Below are 12,943 nucleotides of genomic sequence, written 5' to 3' on the forward strand. Positions count from 1 at the left end.
AAAATGAATACCAATCAATAAACTAATACAGAGCAAGTTATCTGGGTAAAAGGACACAGGCCGCAAGCCTAAGCTAAGTCATCACTGTGCTCAAACAGGACACTACATATGGACCCACGATAGCAGTATCCAGACATCTCTATGACATTCAATGTAAAGATGGTGATGGAAGAAAGACAGGAAGCTACAAATAGACCTACAACACCCTCCCCTATTGCCGGCACAAGGGTGCAAAATCGAAGCCTACTACTAAAAATTGTCTAATTAAAATCATAAAATCCTGAAAGCATATCTAAAATCATACCTAAGATATAACACATCTAAGTCGACAAGCCAAGCAGGCCAACAGACAGACCGAACTAAAAGGCATTTTGAAAAAAAAACAATGATCGAATTTTAACAATAATCATGTTCTTGCAGAAAACCTCCGATGTCAACAAGGGAGATTGAGACCAGGAAGGACTCCACTTTGGCAGGTGGCAAGTTGATCAAGGTATTGGTAGAAGGATCCACGGAGCAAAAGTGTGCAAAAGCCTTCAGTGCAGAATGAACTACGTAGGTGGCACTGTCCATTGTGCCAGACGTCGTCGGAGCCAGCAAATCCACAAGTGGGGGGCTCATAGAATGCCTTGTGAATCACAGTCTCAATGGGCATGTCCGTGAATGAACCATCATCGAGAACATTAACAGATCCGTGTCCACTGGAGGTGCAGGCTGCACGGCAAGACACGCTATAGGTGCACATTGGAAGGCGCACCAGATGCAATGGATGACTGGCTGGACACACATCAAGACTGGTTTGAATGTCAAAGGCCAATCTTACTCCAGCTCCCCAAGCAAGGAAGCTCCTAAATACTTCATTATACTTCATTATGCGTTCAAACATGTCTGGGCTGGTGGTAGCTCCATCACTCTACTTGACTGAGAGAGAACAGGTACTGCATATCAAAAATAGCAGCAGAAGAAGAATTCCCCTAATTAATGCCAAAGTTATAGGGAATCCGCCAAAGACACTCGAAAAGTGTGAATGTATGGCTGCAGGAATGACTCCAAACATGGTCTGAAAGGTGCTGACAAATCCAGAACCGACAGACCTAAAAAAGTAAATAATCCCAGCAGTATTCGAAGAGTCTCCTCCCCAATTCTCAAAAATGCTTGGGGAAGTTGGTATTTAATAGGAACTGTATGTCTGCTGATGATCTTGCTATCTGGAGATCATAAGTCTCTTTGGCTGATGTCAGGGCCACATGTTTTTGAAACATTGGCTGCAACAAGTTACGTTTTGAGTAACTGAAATCATGTAAGTGATTCCTGGCTTCATTCCGCAGCAGCTTTGATCATTCAGAATCACTTAATTTCCATTACAAAGTATTTGAAATACTGGATGAATCAAAGAGACGGGAGTGCCCTTCAGATAGTATGCATAATTCACGACCTCTGCATTACAACGTAATGCAAGGACATCTGCTTACAAATCAAAGAATATCTAACAGTAGTCTCACATTTGGTTCCGCAAAGAAAAACCTCTCTGATGTTCAAAGACTTGTAATTGAAAGGCAGCTCCCACACCTCGTGTATGTGACTGTCTCCTAGCCGATCGAAGTTGCCTACTGCAAAATGCTTAAGCATTTCGGGAAACAAAAGGTGGAAATGGGCAGATTTATTACTCTATGTATTAACCATACTGACTACGGCATTTCTGCTACAGTAAAAGAAATGTTTCCAGTTTCTCAATGTTAAGCATGATGTAACTAGCTTATTTTTTTTATAGCAATTATCTGTTGTTGTCTGGACAAATTAAAAGCGGCAAACAATTGAGTGCCGTTAATGTGTTTCCAAGGCACGCTGACACTTTTGAAAACCTGCAGTGTCCAACTTAACTGCATGATGGAATGCAGCTGGCTTTGTTCATGTTGTTAAAAGGACACGTCATTCTGAATGATATCAATTGCAGATGTCACTAGGTTATTTGAGGGGTATATTCTGTTGGTCATAGGGTTCATACCATTATTGACAACAGCTAAAGCCTTTTCCATGTTTTACTTATCTATGCCTTAAACATGCAGCAGCTTCCAATTGGGAAAGTTTCCAGATCTCGTTATATGTCAAATACAGGAAACACTTTGAGCGTGGCTTTCTGGGTCATAACAGGAAATCTTATAGCTTCACTTCCTCAGAGAGGAGAGTAAGGTGTTCTTTCACAACTGTTAAAGTGGAGGAACATAGCCATTGTTGGCACAGTTTACCCACACTGTGTGTAGTAATAATACCTGAATGTTGAGCCGAGACAAAGCGAGGGTCTGGCTGATTTGCTCTGAAACTCCTTGAGAAATTAACAAAACGTGCCTGGCACTCATCTGTGTCCTTTGGCCACAATAAACACCCACTGGGACTCGAAAATGAGGAATTAAAGGTACCATTCTGAACCCAAGCACTGAGTTGTTCTTCGGTGACATTTAGGAACGTTTGCCAGTTGTGGAATTTAGCAGGTGAGGGGATATTGGGCGCATTTAATTCTTCTACTTTTGATAACCCCAAATAGGATGTTTGCTGGACAGTGTCATTTAAAAATATCATTTGTATTTTGTATGAGGAATAATGCGCACTCTAAACAAAGCTTCCCTATCATGTATTTGCCAATCTTTTATTCCCCATACACTTTTCAAGTCAATAGTGTTTCTCAAGTACTCCTAGCCTTCAAGAGCAAACCCGGAAGCAAAGGAATCTGAATAGATCAATTTTGTGTTGGTTAGCAATATTTTCCTCATTCTGGAAGGCAGCAATTTGTAATAGTATGACTCAACATTTCTATGGTCATGCCCAGTGAAATGCGCAAATGCATCTACATATGTTTTGGGTCTTACCACAGGTGGTGTTGAACAATGTTCCCACTGTATTTAATTGTAAACTAATCTGGGAGTACTAGCTTGGTGTAGAAAGTAATGTCTGTAATGGTGATAACAGAACATTTCTCCATAATTCGCTGCATTCATATATATGTCTTCACTTTCAAATACAGTATATTATTCAAGCTCAGAAAGCATAGAGTCAACTGTTTTAACATCCCAGTCATCAGAGACAATCACTAGAGTAATACCATCACTCATGGAAATTTTAAACACATATGGAATTTGAATGACCTCAGTAGGACCTTATATATCAAATTGCACTTTATCCCACACAATCCCATATGGAATCAGACTGCTGAAATATTCACAAGGCACAAGTCTCTTCTGACCTGATGGGAAAACAGGTAAGGTGTCAAAACCTCACCTATCTGCTTGATTGCAGAGCGTTCAGCAAGATAATGACCATTTATCAAAAGAAAGAAAACAATAACAAAACCAATCCAAAGCCTAAAGGCAAGCACTGTCAAAAATATCTACAGTTAGTACCATGGATTAATTAAGTAATTGTTTTTAAGCCACATGTACAGCTTACGTGTTTTTGATACAGTCTCAGTTGCAGAAGCACATGAGTCAGAAGAAATAACCACAAGCAGTCTATGCAAACACAGGAGCCGGTACAGAGCTGGTGGATAGATCCATTTGTGGTCGTTCATAGTAGACGATGTCACCCGTTTGTGTTGGATTGGAATAGTAAAGTGCCACATCTCGGACAGTACTTGTCAGTGAAGTAGGAACAGGAATCAGCAGAAGCTCATTCTCTACCCTCTACATGCTAGAGGAGGCAATTTTAGCATTAGTGCTGTCAAAAACTTTGTTTACTGCTTGTAGTGGTATATCCTGTCAGGTAGTGAGAGGGGAATGGGTGCTACCCCAGGGACCTCTGGCCACATGGTGCAATTTGATGTTATTAATTGAGACACATCTGTTCTCTTTGGAACCAGGTAGCGGTAGTTTGATGACAGTTCTGGTACCGTGTATTCCCTGGACTAGAACCTGTGCTCTGTTGATGGGACAAATTCCTTTTTCACAGCAATCTTTTCATGCACTAGATCCCCTAATTTAGGAATCCAGCCTTTAGATGTTGTTATTCCCAAGGTGGCGGCACAGGCTGCTGAACTTTTATCATGAACTTGTTGTAGCTCCTGTAAAACAGGGACACGTTCATTTATGTCAAACGGAGAGTCTGTTGCCACCGTTCCAAAACCATCAAGATCAGAGACATACATGGGTATGCCGAAAAGGAACTCATGTGAGGTATGACCTCCCGTGGACCTTCTGGGCAGATTATTTAATGCTCCCTGGACCCAATATAGGTGATGAAGCCAACCTCGGCCTGAACCTATATCTCTCGCTGTTAAGGAATGCTTTAAGTCTCGGTTCTTTCTCTCCACAACATTATTTCCCTCAGGATGATAAGGGGAGGAATAATCTTTCTCATGGTATTCCTGAATGCCCTAGAGGCAAAGGCAGGCTCTGGTCCGAGTAGAATGCTGCAACCGCATATGTACCAATAAAGACTAGTAAATCTTTAACAACAGTCCGAGCGTCAGCCGACCATTATGGCCAGACCCACAAGAATCAACAGTGACTAAGCTGTATTTGTATGCACCATCAGGTTGTAAGGATTCACAATGGTCCAGGTACCCACATTGTAGTGGTTTGTTGGAAATAAGGAGGGGTGTTTGATGGTGTACCCTTTAATTTGCTGGCAAATGTCACAACAAATGACATATTGCTTGGTCTGTTTGAAAAGACCTGGCTACCAAAAGCATTTTTGCTATAGAGATATTGTAGCAGCCACACCTGTGGGAGCAGAAGCGACACCCTCATGCGCTGCTTTGATGAAATCTACTCTCTGATCATGGTTGGGGATCACATGATCTCCCACCCCTGGAATGGTTGCAAATGCAATGCTCTGGGCACTAGATGGTAGGAATACTTTGCAGGGTATGATTTTGGTAAAGGCTTGCTGTCAGCCGAAGCATTTACAACAGCTAGCGTCTCATCCAACCTCGTACGATAACATGTTATTGCAGCAACAGAAGCCGTAGCTACTGCAGATTTGGCAGTCTCATCAGCCAAAGTGTTTACTACAATGTGTACTCCTATACATTGATGGCCCAGTGTATGTACTACATGAGCTTTTGGTAGTCTGTCCCCAAGATCAGCTACCCTCCAGCAAAAAGTTTGTGTTTGATGGTGTTCCCTTTGGAATCTCTGAACCCATTCCGGCGCCAGTGATTCAGAGAATCATTGTAGGACTGGACACAATAATACAAATCACACACAGTTAGTGTGGGTAAATCCAGATCCGTATATTCCAGTGCCAGGACATGAGCCTTAAGCTTTGCCAATTGTGCAGAGCAGTCCACTAGGGTCAGCGTGTAGGTATTTTGAGGGTGGAAGGTACCATCCCTCATCACTCTGCTTACACCACTGCAAGCAGATGAATATTGGTGTACCTACAGATGGTTGTGCTGAATCATCAGTGTAAATGATAGTTCTCTATTGATCAATTGGTAATATGTTAGTAGGTGCAGGGTACTCCTGTTCGTATTGAAGAAATAATTGGGTCTGAAGCTTTGGATCAAAGATGTAATCAACATCAGTGGCAGTCAGGGAGGTTGCCCACTGAATACAATGTGGATGTAATGCTTTGGCTTTTGGAACGCTAGCTTTAGTAACCGCCTCAAGGGCAGGCACTGGGGTAACGACAATAATGCGTTTCCCTTGGGCAAGTGGCCTCTCTTTAATGATAGCTATCTGCACAGCAGTCCAGTCTCGATAGTTTTGTGGGTGCAAAATGTTGTTCTGCATTTGAGTACAAATGATATTTGTATGCTATGGGTATTGTGTCACCTTCATTAAAAGTGGCATAGGTGAATCCTATGGTGCAAGCAATTATTCTGATGACCAAGTTTGTTTTGTTATCACATGTGTATAAGTGTTTTGCTTCTAGCATGTCCTGATGCAGTTCTCTGAGAATGCGTGTTTGTTCTGGTGTCTAGTGTTTACTTGAAAAATCAGGACGAATAATCAGGTATGTATGTTCTGCCCAAGTTAAAGAAACCTAGCAATGACTGCAGTTTCCTAATAGTGTCTGTAGATGGAAGTTGAGCACATTTTGTTTTAGAAAGTGCAACACTAGGCTCTTGCCTTCATCCAATAGCTTGCATCCCAAAAATAGGACACTTAAGAAAACAATTTTGGTTTTCTTGAAATTGAATTTGTAGCTTTGGGTGGCGAATCCTAACACAGTTCGATCCACCCTGGCAAGATGTATGTTGAGGTCGTTATCTGTGAGATAAGTATTATTTGCACAGTCGCTGGACAGCGCACGGAGGGGGGATAAACATTAATTGAATATTTTTTTTTTAAACACTTACCTGCACGCCGCCACACCACTTCGCTCCTCTGTGTCCTCGGCTGCAGGCACAGGCTCCCAGCCTGCCCTGCCGCCAATCCTGACGCTGCTCAAAGCAGGGTCATGATTGGCTGAGAGCCCCGAGCCAGGGCGCTCAGAGGTAGACTGGAAGCCTGTGCCTGCTCTCTCCAGCCGAGAGCAAATTGCGCATGTGTGTTTGGCTGGCCAGAGACAGCCAGCCAAACACACATGCGCTCTGAGGGGGAGTGCTATGCACTCATCCTCACTGCTTGTCACCCCGAGGCCCCGCCCCTTCACAAGAAAACAATAATAAAGTTTATTATTGTTTTCTTGTAAAGGTTTTGCAGCTGCAGCTGCTGGCGGGGGGCAACGCTCCTCTGCCCTAATGAGGGAGCTGTCCCTGCATCCACATAAAACAACGCCTCAGCGACAATCTCATGTAGTATTGATGTTACTCGGGCTGAAAACACCCCGGGCTGTTCTTATATCCTTGTGGTAAATGACAAAAGCGACTCTGCAAGCCTAATGAGCTAAAGGCGCTCAGATCCCAACTTTCAAGCGCTAGATTTTGGCAGAAAAACAGTTGGAACTATCCAAGGTTGTTTTGTATTTTTTGTTGTTAATTAGCGCTGTGTGCATTTTATATTACTTAGGTGTGTGTGTGTGACCATTTTAAGTGTCTGTAATCTATTATATATGAATGATCTGGTTTGGCCTCATGTTTTATAGGATTTTGCAGTTGAGGATGTGGTGAAGATCTAATGGGTATTACATGTTAGGGGGGATCTTTAACCTACCCTATGTGGTTGTGGTACAAAGTGGAGCCTGCGCCAGAGCCCAGTCAGTGGCATATGCTTCCTTTACAGCATCTGGAACCAGGACCTAGAAAGACAGCAAAAATTACATCTTCCCCATGTGGGAGCTTGCTGGCAAATTCAGGTGGCCTCTCTTTTTCTGCCAATAAAATATCATAGTTCAGGTTTTCCCAAACTATTACTTCGATGGTGCGCTCTGTCCCCCCCTAAATCTGGATATTTAATTCATAAACCCTGTCAGGTGGGGAGACTCACCTGTCCGCTGTCTCAATGACTGTCACATCCATATGATCTAGAAGATTCTAGCAACAAATTGTGACTTCTGCCACACTGTCTAGCAGAGTCACTGCCCATGTCATGTCCTTCAACAGTGTTGTCAGCATGGCTGGCATTTTTGATTGAAATTGAAGCCACCTTTTAAATTGGGGCTTTTGTTGAGGGGTTTCTCCTCTTTCTCAACATAAGCTTCTGGGGAACGTTGTGAGTCCTTCTTTGGCTTCGGGCAGTCAGTTTGTGTTTCAGACCGTCCCACTCTCTCTTACTCCATTTGTCTGGTGTGTCCTAAAAGGAAGGAGAGCGACATGTATCAGTATATTGGTATCTATCAAGAGTTTTTAAAGTTTCTCTGTTTCAGAAATTATATCTTTTCTCAGAGGTCTCCAGTTGCGTAGATTCTCCTCTCTGACTTCTTCTTTCTTTATTTTGTTTTTGTTTAACCCTGTGTTTTTTAGAACCCTCTTGTGCTTGTTTCATACCTTCCTTACCGGTGATACTCTGTAGTTGTGGTTTAGTTGGTCTGGACCCCAGACTATCCAGTCCTATACTAGTATAGGTTTCGTAAACATTCTTCAGCAGCTGACGTTCCTGTTCCTTTTGAGAAACCTCTCTGAGCTGTTGGTGAACGGCCAAAGCTGCTACTTACCCTTCAATGTTACTTAAAATAATTGAGGATACTGTGTCAAAATTGTGCAACAGTTTCATCCCCAAATCCAGGGCTGGGGCTGCCCCGTGTTCATTTTGAATTTTTTTAACACAGGTAAATTGGCAAGTGTCGGGGTACCATGTGTGGTCGTGTAAATCACGGCATAGATTAAACCACAGGTGTTGTAGTCCTCTATCAAGGGAACCATTTCAAACAGCAAGCACATTGTGAGAATTCTATGATTGTCTTGGGTTCCATATGGGGAAACAGTGCTTCCAGCTGGATTGCTTTTTGTGCACTTCTGAACGGAATCTCCTCCTGCACTTTGGATGCTTTTCCCATTATTGAGTAGACTGTTGTGGATTGATTCCTGGAACGGCCAATTGATGAACAGCTGGAGCAGTCCCTGCTGGTGCAGTGTTCAAAGTCTGCATTACGAATTGTATTAGTTGTCTATATATTGCTACTAGCTCATTATAAAGTGTGCAGGCTTTAGCTGCTTGTAGACCTACACATTTGGATGTGGCGTGTATGTGCTAAGTGTTGGCCACGTCAGTCCATCATTGTTTAAAGGATCTAATCTCACGGGCTGTATTACATGTGGAAGGGCGCCATTGAACAGGTTTTGATGTTCTTGAAAAGAGAGAGGTATCTCTAAGGATTGGTGTATTTGCATCTGTTTCAGGAAAGGTGACCCAAGAATAAAACATTTCTGTTCTATGTGCTTTGTGGGCCTCCACAATAAATGTAACATCCCCACCATCTTCTGTTAAGCCATTGGCTAAGAGAAACTGTGTCAGTGATGTCTGCAGTCCTCCCGAATGTTTATCACTTTTCCATATTATTAAAGAATAGGTGTTAGGGTTGGGAACACCAATGGGGGAAAAATCCTTTTAAGGTTCAAGCTTGAACAACGTTCATCCTAGACCGATGCTCCCTATTTAGCAGAGGAGGATTGCCCCTAAGACCATGGAGGTATCCGTATAATGGTACTTAAAGTACATTCAGTGTGTGTGAGACAGAGATACTCAGGAGACTCGTAAAATTAGTGGCTACACCATCATTGGTGTCGCCATGTCATAAGGACTCTTGCATAACAACGAGACTGCTGAATTTGGGACAGTAGCATCTCTGCTTGAAGGCAAGTGAGTCACTCCCACATCAGTTGGCAGCTGTCAGCCAACCCTCACCCAAACTCAACCGGTAAAGGTGATTTGTGGCAGCCCTGCACATGAAACTCTGAAGGCCCCTCAGGGAAATCTTGGTGAACAATCCATGCCCTTTTCTGTCCCCATACAAGTTTCTTACACACACATAGGCAAGAAAAGAGATGCAGGACAGTTCTCAATACATCTATTGAAAAGACTGTAATCTACAATTAAATGCATGAGCTGCAATGATTAGGATAATGAGGAATAACAAAATCAGGATTGTGAAAATCAGAGATGTACATTTCCACAACATATTTCAATGATATGAATATACAATGCCTACCTCAAAGCCTCCTCTCTAGCCTGTTAGCAAGAGCATGGCGATGTAAGCCAAATCTGTCCGTGCAGTGTTCATGAGAAGCACACCGGACCCCTGTTACCTTGGAACAAGGTCAGGCCAAATCAGGCTTTCAAGTGACACAAAGGCTGAGGTTGGCTGAAAACCGGCATGCAGCATAGATGGAAATTCTGGCTGTTACACACTCTAACGCCCTTTTTCCTACAAAATGTTTTTATAGTGGACAGGTTTATGTTACTGCACAGAAGCCAGACGTTTGTATGTACCTAAGCACTGGGCTGTTGGCGCAGTCTTGGGGGCTGGCAATACAAAGTATTATTCTGTATGTCTCGTATTCAGTTCTTGTGAACCCGAGGAAGGGAACGTGATGCAAAGTATGTCATCCATAGCACTGATAGTGACTCTCTCGCAGAATAGCAACTGATTATGAAAATAAAATATTGGCACTAAAAGAAGCTGAACTAAAATTAATAACAATGAATAAATGAATATAGAACATGTATCTGGGTAAAAGGGCACAAACTACAAATGGACCCACAACAGCAATGTTCAGACATCTTTATGACATTCAATCTAAAGATGGTGATGGAAAAAGACGTAAATGTTACATCACTAGACATACTGCCATGTGATACCAGGATTTTAACCTCAACCTATTGAGTGACAGTCCAACAGCTTTAACAATAGGCCAGAAGTGACTCTGTTCTGCTGTACATCAAAACTGAACTATAACATTCCAACCAAACATCTTGCTAGTATAACGCTTTGAAGAGACCAATGAAATAACTTCTCTCTCTTCCATCCTGTTTTGGGATGGAAGAGAGAGAGAGAAAGAAAGTGACAGGATCGCAGGGGAAGCCTTAAGGCCCCTGTGGTCATAGCCTGCTCCCTGCATCCACCGAGAGCTAGCATTGTTCACCCACACAGAGAGTTGCTTTAACTAGTAGCTTCCCGCGTGTGGGAGCAATGTTTTCATCTCTTTCTCTGAACGCATGTTAGCATGCAGGGAAAGAGATGAACACTGCGCTTTAAGCAAGCGGGAGCAGTTTTTCAGCTTCCACTTGCAGCGGAGTTATGTTTGCTGTCAGCTGCCGCCAACCAAACGCAAACAGCTACCTCCAAAGGGTGGGCACCTCAGGAGGTAGCAGGAGCCGGTCCTGGAGGGTGGCGCTCCCCTGGGCGATAAATGGCTCCAGGAGGGGGGCCGCATGGTCATTCCTCTGGGAGCGGAAGAGCAGCGCGGCCCTCCCACATACATTATTAATTCTTTGCCCCAGGGAGGAGATGGTTCCTGGGGCAATGGGGTGCCACGCAAGCCCCCCGCATACATTACTAATTCTTTGGCCCAGGTAAGTGGCAGTCCCTAGGGAGGCAAGGGAGGTGTTGGAGGGGGAATGGGGGTGCGCATGCCCACCCACATACAGAACTAATTCTTTGCTGCGGTGAGGTGGTGGTGCCTGGGGGGCCGCGTCGCCCCCCGCATACATTACTAATTGTGTGCCTTGTGCACCCCCCTTCTTTTATTGCCCCTATGATGTCCTCGAGACTTGGCCCATCTGGCCACAGCATTTTTATACGCAGGGGACTGAGTTTTAATTCACAGCAAAATTTGGGAATATTTGTGAGTTTTACTGTTTAAAAAAAAAAGCTTTTTTTGGCAGATACCCTTACACCAAGGCTACCTCCTTTTCTTTTTTTTCCTTTTTTTTTGAGACTCAGCTAAATCTGAGTCTCAAAATGCCTGCCAACACTTCCTGGTTGAAGTGTTGGCAGCAAGTTAGATCTCTGCTCCAGAGCGGCAGTATTTGCGAAGTCATTGCGACCCTAGATATTCAAATTGGGATTTCCTTTAATTTCTTTCAAACCTACTGAATGTATTTGCACCAAATTTTAAAAAAAGGGTCACCTGCAGACCAAAAGCTACCTTTCTCCTAAATGTGGTGTAATTCTATCCAGTGGTTCAGGCTGCATGTGTGACTAAAGAGTCTAGAAAGCACTTTAAAAAAAAAAGAAATTGTGAAGATTCGTCAAGCAGTGCCAAAGATATAGCCAAATCAAAAAGCACTTGTTCTATGGAAACCAGGTCCTAACTATAACTACCTACTGGTACATAAATATATATGCTTTCTGGGTTAACCTCCATAAAATTGATCTAGATACTGTAGTTTGAAGGCTAGGTGGTGAGTTGTACCTTTAATCAATCTATCTTTATATTATTTTTGTGTGTGTGTGTGTATATATATATATATATATATATTTGCCTATACATGTATAGGCATCAAATGTTTATTCATTCATATATATATATATATATATAATTTTTTTTTTTCTTTTTTTCTCACTCACCATGTAATGTCTCCTCTAATGGTATGCGAGGTAACAGCGTATGGTTAATTTGTTCCTGACCATACATGTTTTTGTGATTAGTTGGTGATATATTTTACACACACAAGCTTTCATGAAGTTACAACTATTGTGATTATTAAGATGTATTCAATCAGCTTGTTAGAATTTTTTTCTTTCAAATGAAATATTAGCATTTATTGCCCATGTTTGTCTTTTTATTTTGTTGAATCATCTGGCCTTATGGGAAAGCAAACAGACATTGAAATGACATTTTGGTTGTAAATATTGCATGCTATCTTCTCAAACTATTTAATTGTGAATTTAAGAACAATTTGTCATTTTTTCCCCAATTTTATGTAGAATCATGAAGTGGCAGTTGCTTTACAGAACCAGCATCACAGAGTTAGATATTCAGATTGTGTGGAACCGGGATCCATAATTTTTTCTCTTTCTGGTATGGTACTCTGGATATTTATTATGCAGCATTTTGAAAGTGTATTCACTTTAGCCTCCTACAGAATAGTTATAGAGAACAGTATGTTTAAAATAGAATTCATACCATACCAGCTGTAATCTTATTTTCAGTCTATTTTAAGCTGACACAAACTTTTACTAATTAATAATCACTATTTAATAATACATTTTAATGTTGACATTATATTAATATTGTATGTGTGTGTATTAGACCATACTACCTCATATATTTTTACAGTAATCACTTAAATATATATGGTCAAACTTGATTAGACTAGGTTTAAACGTTTAAACGTTACTTGGCAGAACTAGAGAAGATGAACAGGTTTGCCAAAGGTGAAATAAAGCTCTTGAATACTGTGAGGCTACTGACTGTAATAGAATGTTGGATTCTAGTTTGGCAGAGAAAAAAATGATTCATTAAAGTATTGTTGGTAGAGAAGACTATTTAAGTTGACAAAAGTCTATCGCTGGTCAATCTCTGTGAAGCGCTGTCTAATGATTTTGCAACTACCCTTTTATTTGTAATTGAGGCTTGAGATCTACCCCAACTTATACCGTTGATGATGTAAGCCTACAATAT

General features: G+C 42.0%; 1 protein-coding gene across 1 annotated transcript in view; it reads left to right on the plus strand.

The window, feature by feature from the left end:
- Positions 1-884: 884 nt before the first annotated feature.
- The window catches only part of C4_2H1orf146 (chromosome 4_2 C1orf146 homolog), a 152,206-nt gene continuing 140,147 nt past the window's right edge, over positions 885-12,943 (plus strand). Inside the window, exons 1-2 of the mRNA XM_069233215.1 lie at positions 885-935; positions 12,247-12,340. Coding sequence (XP_069089316.1) covers positions 885-935; positions 12,247-12,340 — 145 coding nt within the window. The remainder of the gene's footprint in view (positions 936-12,246; positions 12,341-12,943) is intronic.

Source organism: Pleurodeles waltl, chromosome 4_2 (assembly GCF_031143425.1).
Source record: "Pleurodeles waltl isolate 20211129_DDA chromosome 4_2, aPleWal1.hap1.20221129, whole genome shotgun sequence".
Lineage (NCBI taxonomy): Eukaryota > Metazoa > Chordata > Amphibia > Caudata > Salamandridae > Pleurodeles > Pleurodeles waltl.